The sequence below is a fragment of the Morone saxatilis genome, unplaced genomic scaffold, assembly GCF_004916995.1.
Source record: "Morone saxatilis isolate NCDOM2014 unplaced genomic scaffold, NCSU_SB_2.0 Contig0, whole genome shotgun sequence".
Taxonomy (NCBI): Eukaryota; Metazoa; Chordata; class Actinopteri; family Moronidae; genus Morone; species Morone saxatilis.
Window position 1 is genome coordinate 5,853,856 of NW_023339650.1, and position 15,131 is coordinate 5,868,986.

Here is a 15,131-nt window from a genome sequence, read left to right on the forward strand (position 1 = left end):
GTAGGATTTGAGAACACATATTGTCTCTTTTTAATAAATTAAAATTCCCGTAATATTCAGTGATTTGGGTTTTAGTAAAAAGCCTTTCACGCTTACACCAACACATTCACGTACAAGAAGTTGTGTAAATGCCTAACTACGGCATTTATTTTGAAAGGCAAAACCGGAAGTGCAGTGTTTTATTGTGGGTTTCTTTACACTTTAAACTCCAGACACCTGTTGTTAAGGGAGGACTCCACGCCAACACACACACACACACCAATCACAAGTTACAACCTACATCACATGGAGAGAAGAGGCGATTGGACACAGTGGGGCTCAGCCGGACCGTGAGGGTTTGGACACGGCTGTGAGACATAAGGACATCGCGGTGGTTGTGGATTAATGTGTCTTTCTCAAGATTGACCATCGGTCACTTTTCCGCTTCAGGATTGTGTTCGGCTGAAATGTTTCAGGACCCAACAGCAGGTGTGTAATGTTTGAGAGTTTCTAATCGTTGTTTGGGTCGCTCTTAAAGCTAATAGCTACCGTTAAATAATTGTACCTAACATATGAACACAGCACGGTTTAAGTTAGGTTCGCACTCATACAGGGGACTCTGTTTTCTCTAGTTTAGTCCTTTAATGCTGCCATTTACCGGTAAATACCCCTCTTGTTCTTAAGGGAACATTACTTTAAACCCATTCTCTCCTCTTCCAGCTCGTTATACCTTAAATACACAAAGTATGTCTGACTTTTTTAACTTTTAGATAGCTCCTTAACTCATTCTTCCGAGCTAACTAACTCACATTAAGCGCAAATGGTGGCCGCGATTTAGCGGTGACAACTGGCTGTAAAACTCCTGATTTCACGACAAAAAGTGTTGTTTGGTAGCTTTTATTGATGCCGAATGAACTAGTCGACCTTAATGATCCGACGAGTCTTGACGTGGGTTAACCTCGTCTCGGTTTGTTTCACAATAAGCAAGAAATCATCACACTGTGTGAGTTTTAGGCAGCAGTGTCGTGTTCTTTAGTTACCTGTGCAAGGGCAGATGCGCCTACATGCAGTGTAGATGGGAAAGGCATGATCACCTGCGTTTAACTCCTTTCTCTGCTGTTTTTCTGTATAAACACTTTAATTTTGTCAATGAATGTTGGGCTAACATTTCAAATTCCATCCAAATGAAGTGCAGAATATGTTTACATCAGCTGTAACATCAAACACATAGGTTATAAATTAGGTTCGTATAGAAAGAGAGAGTTGTGTGTGGAAGCTGTCATCACAAACTTCAAATGTATGTAATCAAACATCATTTATTGGTTTGATGTCCTGTATGAGCTGTTCCATGTTATTCAGCTGGTGAAGGATAACTCCATGTTTGGTATGTCGCAGTTAAAGACTGGTTTGCTCTGTCAGATTATGTTTTGGGTTGTACTTTGCGTCATTATTGTATTAAGATATAAGAATACTGAGACTTACTTAACGCCACAACAACTACGTGACTGAATTACCTCACACATTGTTCAGAACAGTACTCTAGTTTGTGACCTGTCCTGCTGCACTCATCATTTCATCGTTATTGTCAGTTTTTGTCAGGATTAAGAGTCTTCTCTCTCCTTAGCAGCATCCTTCATCCCCTTTGTGGTGCTGAGCTGGGTCTGAGAACGGAGCTGAACCTGCGGGACGACAGCCACTAGGCCTGAGGGCCACTGGACCAATAAGACATGCTGGCTGCCATGCTTCGTCAGAGCACAGGCGGAGGATCAGGCGGTGGCGGCGGAGGCGGTGGTGGAACCAAACTTCCTCTAAGCATCTCCAGACTTTCCAGCTCCAGCTTGGGTTCAGCAGGCCCCGCCACTGTGGGCCCCTGGGTGTCGGGCAGGGTCTCTAAGAGCGGTTCACTGAGCTCTGACCCAGATATCCCCGCCTCTGACCCAAACTATATAATGCAGCTGGTCAGCGACGTGCGCAAGTTTGCTGATGTGCTTCTACAACTCAAAGAAGTCTTCAACTCCAAAGGTATGTTTGGAACACTGGTATTAAGAGAAATGTGGTGAAATATACTCTGTTTTTGTATTTTTAGTTAGTTCCTTTCTCAGCATTCTTCTATAACTAAGTAATACTTTTTGAGAAACTTCTGTTAGTTATATTCGCACCAGTACATTCAAATACTAACTTGAGCTTTATCTGCTGCTATTTAGTGTCTTTGGAGGCAACCTGTTAGTGATTTGTTGCCACAACAGTTGGTCATTGTGTATGTGGGCTTTTCAATAAGTTACACAAATGCTTCCTCGTAACAGTCCTCTTATATCTGTTTCCTGTGATGTCATTTAAAATTTCCCTTATAAACAAGATGTATACGTCCTTTTAAATTCTGAACTTGTGGCAAAGTGTAGGGGGGAAAAGAGTGGAATAGTGTAAACGCAGCCGAAGGGATTTATAACGGACCTTAGCTGCCAGTCAACCCTTGTGTACACACTGTTTCTTTCACCACAATGTACACAGTCCCTGTTCTACAGTATCTACCTGTTTTGTCCCACTGTGTCCTTGGCTGCACGGTCAGTCAACCAGCCTTATCTCACTTTTAGCTTGGTTCTTGCCCTCCTTGTTTTCTTTCTGTAAAGGAGAAAATGCGAAGAGGGTGCATGGGCACTCTAAAAACTATTAGTGAATGGTCTGATGAATGACTTAACAGAAAGCAATTTAGAGAAAATAATATAATATATAAATATCCTGTTTAGTTTTCAGCTGAAGGCACGGTTGATTTCCACAAATTTCCAAGATAAGTAAGAGTGAAGTACCCTGAGAAGGCCTTTTAACATTTTTTACAGTTAAAAAAAATAATCCGGTGAAGCACACAAACAGGATACTCACTGATAAATATCTTCTTGTTTATTATTAAGAAACAAGAAGATATTTATCTGTGAATGCCGGTATCCTGTTTGTTTTGTTCCTTATTACGACTGTGCACCCAATACTGTGTTTAATAATTAATAGGCTGTCGACGGGGTCTTACAAAGTCTAAAATACAGTAATCTGAATTTTAGGCATTAAAATGTCTGATTGTATGACAGGTTTTTAAAAATTAACTTAACGTTATGTGTATAAAGGTACGGTTTTCAGTCTCATTTAAATTTTATATTGAAACGAAACTGACATGGAACCATTACTACAACACATGGACGTGAAATAGGTCTTAAAAGGTCTTTAAAAAGTCTTAAATTGAACCTGTTGAAACCTGCAAAATTCCTGGTTTAAGTTTTGGAGCTGTGCGCGCCTTTACTCTTCACCACAATTAGCCTCATTATACAACAGCAGCATTCCAGCAGGAAATTTAGACAGTATTTTTTATTTTATTTTTTTTTTCAGACAGAATAAAACACCCTCTAAGCCAGTAATTAATACGCTTGCCTTAGTCGATGATGAAATAGATCATTTCCAAACCATAGGGAAGTTTAGAGACAGGGCTGAGATGTACTCCTGTCTGGTTGACTGTGTCTATTTGTGTGGGTGGTTATTACATTCCTAACTTGGTATGTCCGGGGATTGCTTTTGAATCAGACCCAGACTTGTTTATTCCCGGACCTAGTAAGGAAAGTCTAAATAAGACAAGGTGACTGTGCATTCGCTTTCCCCCATTACCGCTGTGCCATGACACCCAAGCTCTGGAAAAAGGAATCCCAGCCTTTTGTTTTTGTCTGCAGAGGTCTGTAAAGGTGCTTGACCCGGCTGGACATGTCGGCATTGTAGAGAGTAGGACTTGCGGTGGGCACTTTTTAAGCTCTCGAGACTTTTCAGTGACCTGTCAGCATGATCAAAGCAGTAAATCATCATGTGCAAGAGATCGATGTCCGCAGCTTTAAGGAGCAGAAAAAGGCTTGATTTTAAATTTAAAAAAAAAAAAGTACTTTGAGCTTTCACGCCTCCACATTTTCTGTTTGTGGATAAGTAATCAACCACAGTTACAGTTGTAATTGTGGTCTGTTTAACAGCAGCTTAAAGGTGATCAACACACGACATGCACACACAGGCTCTTGCTATGTAACAAGGTTGCATAGCTGTCATGCTAGACGTTTTGCCCTTCCTGCTCATCATTAAGAAACCGGTTTGTAATCTGTTCTCTCCAAATAACAACCGCATAGACTGCGAGGAGAACTTTAGAACCCCGTACCTTAAATGGACTTTAAAAGCAAACTCACGAAGAACATAACTCAGCGACTGTCAGCCCACTCCGCTGCTAATGTAACTGCACACAATTTACAGGTCCAGTAAGCACAGGCTCAATTATGCAAATGCAGTCACTGAGATGCCAACACGTGATTGTATAGCAAAGTATTCCCATTAGAGGGCTTATTTTGGCTAAATACAGGAAAGGGCAGATTTGGGGAAAATGGGCTGATTGCGATGTAGAAAACAGACCCCTCCACTATTGAGGAAAGTAGCAAAGAGACCATTGTGCCTCAGAGTCGTTTCAAACTCCAGGAAGAAGTTAAAGGAGAATGTTTGACAAATTAGTTTCACATTGGGACACATGCAAACACAGACCTCATAGTGGAGGTCTTTGGATTTTATTTATTTTTTTTGGTTATATCAGGATAGCGTGCGCTTGTCGTCATTTAAACATCAAGTGTCATTGTTAAGGTTTAGCACTCTAGGGCTTCAGAAGAACTGGCTAACAGATTGTTGGGAGTCACTGACTTGTGCTGTGATTGGATGTGATTTAAATCCCCCTCTAATTTATGGCCATATTGTCTCTGCAGCACTTCACAATAGTTCAAACCTCTCATTACCCTGGCCACTCACTGAAACCTACGTGAACCCTCCTTTTTTTTTTTTTTTACCACGCAAGGCCAATAGTCAAGAGCAATATTCAGCTTATAGAGCCTTGTACCCCTCGCAACAGTGCCTGCATTCACAGTCAGCGATGTGAGTCTGACACCCATTGTCCCATCTCCAGACTAGCATGCTGCTGCTAACTGGCAGCTCTTCGCAGAAATGATACTTTCCCAAGTCCAGAATAGCTGTGGCCTGTGGGATTGGTCCCTGGGGGGGTTTCTTCAGCCAAGTCCATTAAGAATGTTTTATTTATAAAAAAAAGTTTATTTTTCTTGCAATGCACATCAACCATAAATGGTAATTATAATGTGGCTGCAGTTCAGTCGTGGTTGGAGTCAGTGACGCATTGACTGAGTTTTGTTTTTTACTAGTGCCTGAGAAGAAACTGTTACGTGCTTCGATTGTCGTCAGGTCAGCGCTGAGCTCTCTTCACAGCATCTCCACTGTGTGACAGATATTTACATGCTCCTTTAAGGTCGAGACCAGTGACCAGTGACCAGTGGCCACTTGTGAAGGACATGTCAGTAATTGGAGGGGATTATTGTTTTGAAGGTTGGCCTTACCAGGGGTCACAGAGGACGTTTGGAGGCCAGACGATGCCGTGGAGGTGGCCCCAGCGGCCTTTGTGTTTGCGTCGGTGAATGGGGCCTCTGAAGCTCTCCATCATAAGATTAGTGTAACAAACATTTGGCCCTGGCTTTGGAGGTGCTGTGTTTCGCAGGAACTGTGCAGAAGATTGTTGTTTTGCATTTCATCATCTATTTTAGGAGTGAGGGTGTATTGTTGTGGCTGGCTGCCTGACTGGGACAGGTGTGTCATCAGGGTTTTTATGCTGCAATGCTGCCAAGCAGAATGATGGCCAATTTTGTGCGTCAGCTGCTTCTAAAAAGAAAACTGCACCAGCAAGCTATTCACTCAGCGGAGATGTTACAGGGAAGCTTTTTAATTTGAATGCTACACTACACAGGGAACAGTTGTCTAAATCATATCTACATAGCATCTGAAACTGTCTGAATTGTAGATCGATCTTTTAGTTGTGGTAAATGTTGTTTTTTTTTTTGCTGTTTAAGAACTTCATGCTGTTCCTTTTGCATCCTGCTTGTTCACCTATCAACTCTAGTCAGCTTTGTGTTAATTTGCAGTTCTCAAGTCAACCTGTGTGTTGGTTGCTTTTGCACAGATATATTGTCACCACTATAAATAACCCCTCCCCTTGGGACATCTTAAAATGAAGCAAAATCTGCATATGCAGTCAGCCACACTCGTTTCATCTCGCCGCCACCCCTGCTACTTCCCCTGTCTCACATACCCTGCATACCTACAGTACAAACACCCACTTATTTCCTTACAGTGTTCAAATCAGCAGATATGACACATACGCTGACAGTGTGACATTAGCCAACGGACTCCCTCTGCCACCATGCTAATAAAAATAAATATTGAGCAACCCCAGGCATTCTTTCTCAGAAGGATGGCTGTGTTCATAAGCAGCTCCATGATTATGATTAGTCACAGTTATGATTTGTCAAAATAATGTATGATTCGTATGCCCCCGTTGAGTCATAAGTGTCCTCAGTTAATCAGTATGGGTTTTGGAGGCTGTCCCCTCACATTAAATGTGTGATTCTGTGTTTTAATGATTAACCGGCCCCTACTAAAAGTGTTCCACAGGTGTTGTGTAATGTTCAATAATACACTGTAATGCACCGGACTGCTCATTGAGTTTTGTGGCAGACAGCCTAAAGACAGCCTTGGAGTGACGTTGGCGTTACCGAGTTGCATTTTGGTTTCATTGTTGTGCCTTTAGTTGAAATATGCTGTAAAGATGTGGGAAATGAGTGCCTTTTCTCTTTTAGGAAGCCTGTTGAGTATTCTACCATGATGCTAAAGCTTTGTGGGAAACTGATTCTGGTCTGGGTCCTCAGAGAAAGCCTAAATGCTATTTTAGTGATTTGTATTCTAAATCACCCCTTGTGAAATACCAGCCTAAAATTAGCCCTACTTGGGCTTTTCACTAACCATTCCAGACTTTCTTAATGGCTGTAACTGTGCTCTGTTTAGACAGTCTATCCCACTGGGTCTTGGATTCACTGTAAAGCATTGCAAGCTTCTTCTTGCCTCCAAAAAGTTCCTTTTATGGTTCTTTCACTGTGTCCATTTTTAAAGCCACTGTAAATTATCACAAGCACAAGACAACTAGCCTTTTTTTTTTAAAGTGTTTAAAGTCATCTCTTTAAGATCTTGATTTAATCATACTGTACACTTATCTTAAGCTACCTAACAGGATTTATTGCATTACCTTTAATTGTTTTGGGTGGTCTTTGTTTAAAAGCACAGCTATTGTCTTAGCATAAGTTGCTGCAGTGCTAGGGTTAGATCTCTGCATTGCTACCCCCTGGGATTAAAGCTATTGTGACATATGGCAGGTCCATTTATCCCCTTTGCCTGAGGAAACAAAACATCAAATCATATACTGTACAAAGCACTATCAGAGTAAAATCTTTTTTATCTTTTTTTTTTTGGCAGTGTACAAAGCATGCAATGACGGCACGCTGTATACAGGTGGCAAAACCATGCTGACATGTCAAGTTTAATAGCCCAACTGCGCTTGAAGATTTGTACGTTGTTTTTAAGTTGTAACCCAAGGGAGCTCCCTCTCTGTGTGTTTCTCTCCTTCCTTCCCTCTGGAGAGATTTATGGTTATGGGCACTGTTTTTGCTGGGGCAGCTTTGTTCCAGGAGGCTGTCGATGTCTGCCACACACTAAGATAAAGCTCCAGGATTCCCACACTGCACATGAGAAGCCAAGGATTGTGGGCTCTGATGAGGGGCTATACTTAAAGAACTCTTTACTGGAGGCTTCTTACATACAGAGTGGACGTTTTTTTTGTCCAGCTTTAAAGTAATAGTGGCCACATAACAAAGATGGCAGATTTAACCAACACCCATTTGGTTGCGTGATCAGAAAACCTCCCTTCGCCCTTCTTAGATTAAGGCTTTGAAACAAAGATGGCAAATTTATCCTCTCAATAAGCTTAAGTAGCCCTTGAATCTGTAGCCTGTACCCCTGCGTTGGATTAAAGTCATCTAGAATTAGGCAAGGTAGCATTAATTTGACATCCTGCACTGCAATATGTGTGGTTCAAATAATTGATTCACTAATACAGTCATTTGATTTAGAGACATCCGCTAACAGGGATGTAACATTTATAAAATGTCCTTGGTGGATTTTGGGCATGTCAATAACTAACATTAAGAGCTCATAAATGTATTTTTGTGGTTGAAAACCTTTTTTATTTTAAAAATTGTCATTGGAGATTTTTGTAGCACAAGTTAATTAGTTATAGTATTTAAATCATACATTAAATAAACGCAGCTAAACTAATTGAATCATAAATAAAACAAAATGCTCTGGCTTTTGTTCCGCCCATTGTAACAAAACCACTGGCCCTCAAAGATTGAATATAATAATTGTGGGGAAGAGACAGGTTTATTTGGATATAAATTAGAGGACCCTACACTTAAAACCATTCACAGATCAGCCAAAGGGCTGTATATTACAAATCCCTATATCAAGAAGAAAAATAACATGGACTGCCCTGATCTCCTTAAGTCCATGTGGTTTGTTGTGTAAGAGCATATCTATGTGGTGAGAGATAAGTCCACCGCCTACTCACTGTAGCTGTGTGTCATTAAAATTTAGCGAGTCAGCTTTGCAAGGGAGAATTTGTAAAAAAGAGTCAGCCATAGTGAACTTGTTGGATGCTGCAGGTGAACGGTGCTTATTTCAGTTTCAGCATGTCATCAAGGTAAGTAATGGGTTTTAGCATGCTGTTCTTGTCATAGGGAAAACCACTTGGTCATTTCTAAGAGCCACTTGATCATTTCTAAGAGCATGCGTCACGACATGGCGCTGTCTCTGGGTTCTCTAGTCCTCGAGAGAGATTTTTGTAAATCGTTTTCAGTCGCATAGGAAAGGCTATACTGAGCATAATTGGCCTTGTTTTTCTGTCAGAGCCAACCTTAGGGCCTGCTCGCATGTGACTGGGTCAGCCCCATGCTGGGTACAGCTCCCAACTTGTTAAAGGCCAGTGGGGCTGACTGGATACAGAAGGATAACCAGCCACTGTCTTTGTCTGCAACATTCTGTAAGTTTAAGAACTCAGCTGCTGTGCTCAGTGAAAGGAACAGAGACCCTGTTTGATGTGGAGGTAAACAGACTGAGCGTGAAGCATAGCCAGGACCAATTGGGGTCTGCCCTGTCTTGTGAGACTCAAATTAGGTCCCATTGGGGTATAGAACAGGCAGGGGAGGAGAGTGGAGCTATTGGGGTGTGATTGAACTTGCCAAAGCATACGGCACACAAGCACCAATACCCATATCTCTCTCTTGAATCGGCTTCTCCAAACTGATAATCACTTCCTAGAATGAAGTGTTTTTATTCCAACCATTTGTTAGGACAGAATTCAGGAGCTTCTAAATCTGCGTGTTTGATAACTAGCAGTGAATGGAGATGGGGGGGCCCATATATGCAGGAAGCCCCACTGGCATTAAAATATTCAGTACCTTTTGACGAGACTGGCAGGTGTAGATCAGCATTGCCTCCACAGCCCTGAATTCCTTTCCCCCTAATGCAAGGCCTGTGTCTGCTCAAGCTGCTAATTGTAACCATGGTAAGAAACAAAACAGTGCCTTGTGCTCACAGAGGACCCTTGTTTTTCTTGAACTTCAGAGATGTTTTTCTTTATCGTCCGTTCATTAAATGCTAGGTATGTTTGTCCCAATTTCCTTTTTTATAATCCACATAATTCCAGTTGTATGCAAACTCATCTCCATTAACCTGTTGATGTTTCTCAAAGTTGTTAGATGTTTGGAATCAGAACAAGTTGTTTGATTTAGTACATTTCACTAAATTAAATGCCTCGACAGTTATGAGAGTAAGTTTTCTAGTGCAAGCTTTCTATCACACAAAGCCCATTCTCTCAGGATTAGGATGCTAGTAAAGCTAAACAGTGTGCTCTTGTTCTGAATGCTGTGTTTGCCCCCCAACCTCAGCCCCCTCACCTCCCACTTCTGCTGCTTGACAGGTGTACTGAAGGGGCCCATCTTTGTACTTGTTGGACAGCTCTCCCAGCTCTCCTCTCAGCTCGCCTGCTGATGTTCCTTTGCCTACATTACACAGCTTGGGGAGCAACTGTAGATACTACAGCTAATGCCTGACCAGTTTGGCTGCCAGCTAGAGGTTGCACGGTGGGGGGATTTGCAGTTTCTCTTAAAGAAAGCATAGTTGGAATGCCAACCTTCAGAGCTTTGCATCAACAGTTGGCGGTGGTGGTGGTGATGTGGGGGGATATCCACAGAGAAAGGTTGCCTGTCTTTCCTCACTGTGACAGACAGCTCCAAAGAGAAATGAAAGAGGGGGAAAAACAAATTCTTCGCTCCACACTGGGTATCTCATTTATATGCGAAGGACTAAAGAGAGAAATATCTGTGGGTAAACGTGTCTGTTGACACGAAAAGGGATTTTGGAACATTTAACAGTTCACCCTTGGATTTTAGGATAATTGTCAAGTTTTGCAATATGCGGTTATAGCTTGTGTTCCTCCTTTAGTACTCAAACCCAATTTCAGGCATTTCCTATCTTCAGCCTTCATTGAACAACATTTTTCCTTCACTTTTGGTTCCCTGAGCTAACAGCTAACAAGCCTGACAAAAGCAGTAGCCTACAGAGTGGAAACATAAAAGCCCCCCACCTAGGTGGAAGGTGCTGTGTGTCTAGCCTAGGGCTCTTTTTTAAACGCCAGCTCTTTGTGCAAGCAGTCATGGGAAAAAGAGCTTCAAAGGTGAAGCAACAGGGAATGCCTCGGCATGAGCACAGAAGTCTGGAAAGGCAAAGTTCCCCTGCCTTTTACCAGCTGCATGTAATCTGCTAATCCGTGGAGTGGACTGCCGGTGGTCTGTCGACAGAGGTGGACCAGGGCCACTGACCACAGGAAGTACGTTGGGGAGGGGGATATCAAGGGATGTATGGGGCCACCCATTGGAGTGATCCTGCCCAAGTGTTAAAGGTTAAGTGGACCCATTTTGCAAGACCCCCTTATAGTCAGGCAAAAAATTTGGATTGAAACGAAGGGGTCATTTTTAGCATTGCGCATGAATCCCCTATTAAAAATGTGGAACTGATGAGAGGGTTATGTGAAAGAATGTGGCATTTCACCCCAGCCAATTAAAGAAGAATCCATTTGGACAAAACCAAGGTTATTGAGTCACCCAGTGATTGATTATTAGTCCCACAATTGGTTGCTTGCCTTTTGAAGAAGGGGGCAAGTCTCAAAGGAGCCCCTTGAAACCTAGCCTTACCATAGTTTTTGATGAATGCACAATTTCTTTGAAACAACTGCCACTACACAGTCTTGTTATTTAGAGGTGAGTAGATGGAATGTGTGGTCTGACTCAATAGGGCAAACAGCTAAGTTTTGATGTGACATTGGTCATGGCTAGCCTTTCCAAGTTCCTCCTACATCCTATTTAGCCCCCTCTGCCATAAGCTGCTTCCATATGATCGGACCTCCGCAGACCCAGTTGTGACATGTTTAGTGATTTCACACTTGCTTTGTGGCAATAAGCACCCCTCTGTTCCCTCAAATGTTTTGAAGCATAAATAATACATTGCTCCCATGATTTGCAATGCATGACTGAGCATAGCTAGGGTCAGAGCGAAAGGAATGTTGCCAAGTCATATTGTGTCAGACCCTGGTGGAAGGTCTATGCTTCAAAGAGGCGAGCCATTGATGCTAAGTCCCCAAAGTGAGAGGGTTTCCTTATGTGTATTTACATTGAGAGCAATGTAAAACTGGAGTCAAAGGCCTTGTATGTTTACACATACATGGCCAATTAAGTGTTTGACTCTCCAGAAATACCTTTTTTTTTTCTTTCTTTTTTGTTCTTACCTAAAAATCCTTGTCCCCTTCAGTTTTCTTTCAGTTGTTGTATTATATCTATTAATCTAACATATATATTAAACAAACCGATAGTATAAAGACTTACCACATTTGCCTCGCAAAACTTGCGTTCTGACACGTGTTTTGTCAGAATAGAACAAGCTCTCTCCTTTTGTTAAAACGGAACAGTTAATAATAAAATAACCAAGCTCTAGAGGATGCATAGAGGCTTGTACTTGACGTACCAAAGAAATAATTTTCACATTTAAAAACACTGTAGTGACCTGGGGGTCAGGTGTGTAGGGAAAACCTCACGAAGCGAAGAATACTGATTTGCAAATATCCCAGCTAGAGCATATTGCTATGGCTACAGGTTTCATGCTCACCAATATAGCCTCCCCACATACTAGAGAGTACATCAACAAATGCGATGTTCTTTCTTTACCAGATCCCCATGACAAAATGTTAGCAAACTGGAGTCTATGGGCTTATGTTTGTATATTTTTAGGTCCATAACATGTAGATGTCAGTGTGTCTGCTCCAGAAGGGCATCAGAATGTTTTGGTATTGAGGTGTCATCTCGATGGTGAATGATCCGACAATGTTTTCATTATGGATCCCCCTCCACCCCTCGCTCCTGCAACTCCCATCCCCGCTCCCAAACAAGAGGCTGGAATGTTGGGTTTCCATGACGCTAATGAAGTAAAAACCTGGCAATGTGTTACTGGCAGCCTCAGAGCAGCTCCTGATCCGCGGCCTCCTTCTCATCAGGATCAGAGTCTGATCCCCCTGTAGCCTTCATTCACCAGGACTTATTATGCCCAGGAATGTCTCTCACTCTCTCCTTCTCTCATAACCCCCACTGAAGCAGGGAAGTGGGGTGCAGGGGTAAATTTGGGACAAATCCCGAGGGAGAGTACTACCTCAAATAACACAACCCCCCCATACCGACCAAAACTCCTCCCCTATCACTCCTTACAATCCTCCCGCCACTAACCATCACACATGGACAAAGACACACACACACACACACACTCCAATCGTTCTTTCCCGTGAAAAGTGAAAAGCTGCTGTTGTGATTTATTGTTCCATAAATGCTTCATGTGGCAGGCCCATGATGCGACCAGTCCCTCTGTTTGCTAGTGGCCCCAGGGACAATAGAGAGAGACAAGAGTTTTCAACACTCAAACAAGTCCTCACGCAAAACTCAGTGGTCTTTCCCTGGGAAAACTGAACAACCATTCCAGCAGCTTGTTTGTTTTTTTTGGACAGTTTTCAGATGGCTAATATTTTCTAATTAAAACATCGTCTGTCCTATCCAAATTTTATCTATCCAAGCTTTCTTTCCCGTGTTGAAAATGACAATACCGCAGCTGAAACAAAATGTACTAGTCGGATGTTCCCTTTAACGGGCCCGCCCTGGTGGGAACGAGTCTTCTTCTCTTTGTGTCTCGCCCAGAATGGCAGTTGAGGGGTTAAATAATCAGTCTCTGTACATTATCCTGTGTCCTGCTGGGCTGGTGGACGTAACCATAATGTCTTGCTAATTAGCCTCCATTTAGGATGGTCCAATAGGCCACACAGCCGCCATTGAAGATTGAAGCCCATGGAGCTTTGCAAAGGAAGACCCTCTGTCTCGTGGGCATTCATGGTTTAGGCTTGTCCTTAATAAACCTCTAGCTTCCCCAGGCTTGATGCCTCCAGGACCCGGGATTCAGTTACTCGGTCAATGAATGGGGTGTATAGCCTGTGCGGGAATGATTTAGGCCATTGTGTGTATTTTGTCATTGAAAGGATAATGCCCATAAATGGGATCTAAACTGACCAGGACCAATTAAGGGCTTAGGGTTGAAGCGGCTCATTGTAAACTTTGACCCTTATGAAATTATTGTTGGCTGAGGTCCCCATATAAGGTTGTGGGAGATGAGGTCTTTGGGAAGACTGGGTTCTGTTTACAGTAAAACATTTAGAAAAGAAAAATATAATGTATTTTAACTACTAATACATTAACTCAAAAATAATCTACCTGATGTGTATTTTCTTTAAATGCAAACTTTCTGTCCAGTGTTTACTTCAAGATTTTGTTTAATTTGAGCCAATGGAAATGAGAAAACACCATTATAAGGTTTGTGATGGGAAATGAATACCAGAATAGGTCATACTACTACAACATCACTTAGCGCTGTGTTTCTCCTTTACTCAAGATCGTACAGTCATTTTTCAAATGACACAGTAATCCTGGCTACTAACAAAGAGACTGGCATACAGAGAATGGCAATGTGCATTCAGTGTATAGAAGTATTGAGTCTCAGTTTAATGTGCGGTTGTGCCAGAAGCACACCGCTGGCCCTTTTCCTGCCTCGTGGGGAGTTGGGCAGCAAAAACAAAAGGATGAGAGGCTTTCGTCATCAAAAACCACTAGGTCCTTGGCACTAGAAGGAGCTGTGCATGACATCTGATGAAGATGGATGAAGATGGTTGCTATGGTGAAGGATAGGACTCTCCAGGTCCTGTGGAGAAGCTTTTGGCAAGCTAGAAGCGGCAGGGCATGTTGGCATGGAGTAGTTCATGTGGTAGTGGAACAGTCTGGGATTTGTGCTCGTCTTATATAATCATTTTGGTTTGTCTGGGGTTTTAAGCAGTCTGTTTGTGTGTGTGTGTGTGTGGTGTGTGTGTGTGTCGTGTGTGGTGGTTGTGTCGGGTGTGTGTCTCTTTTTTTGTGTGTGTGTGTGTGTGTGTGTGTGGATATTTTGCACTTATTTTTTCAAGTGCTTGATGTTCACTGGAAATTACCATCTCGACCCCTCCTTGCGGTGTTGCCTCATTACTCCAGATCTTTGGGTTTATGTTTAAGCGTCCCATTGTTGGTTTTATAGGGTGTGCTGATTGGCTGCATTTAAGGTGTCAGCAAAACAGAACATTGTGACTGCTGTGTCTCATTAATTGAGAAACAGTGGCTGCCAGACTCCTATAAGACAGCTTGAAACATTTATACAGAAAACAAAGGCTTTTTTGACAGTTAGTGGGTGAATATATTCCAGCACGTTTTGTCATTTTCTCAGTGCTTCATACTAGATGTTTGATTATAATGTTGTTGTGACCCATTGGTTAATGTGAACTTGTCACCTGCTGTCCTGTTGGCTGGATTTCCGGGTCAGGCCTCAGCTAGCATTGTCATGTCAGCCACACAGACCCAGCATTATTAGCCCCACTGGCGGCACTGTTTGTCCCACTCCAAAAAAGAGGGCTAATGAATAAAAGAAAAAATGGGAGACAGCTAAAGTCTTTCTGATCCCCCTCTCCATGAAGGGGTAATCCAGGGGTGATCGTCAGCACAAAATGTGGCTTTGACTGCCTGTATCCATTCTTTGTG

At 42.4% G+C, this 15,131-nt stretch overlaps 1 protein-coding gene across 1 annotated transcript in view; it reads left to right on the forward strand.

Annotated features, from left to right (window-relative positions):
- Positions 1-252: 252 nt before the first annotated feature.
- arhgap29a (Rho GTPase activating protein 29a) overlaps positions 253-15,131 on the forward strand; it is a 35,249-nt gene continuing 20,370 nt past the window's right edge. Inside the window, exons 1-2 of the mRNA XM_035652500.1 lie at positions 253-468; positions 1,607-2,001. Of these exons, the coding sequence (XP_035508393.1) occupies positions 1,707-2,001 (295 nt within the window). The 5' untranslated portion in view covers positions 253-468; positions 1,607-1,706. The remainder of the gene's footprint in view (positions 469-1,606; positions 2,002-15,131) is intronic.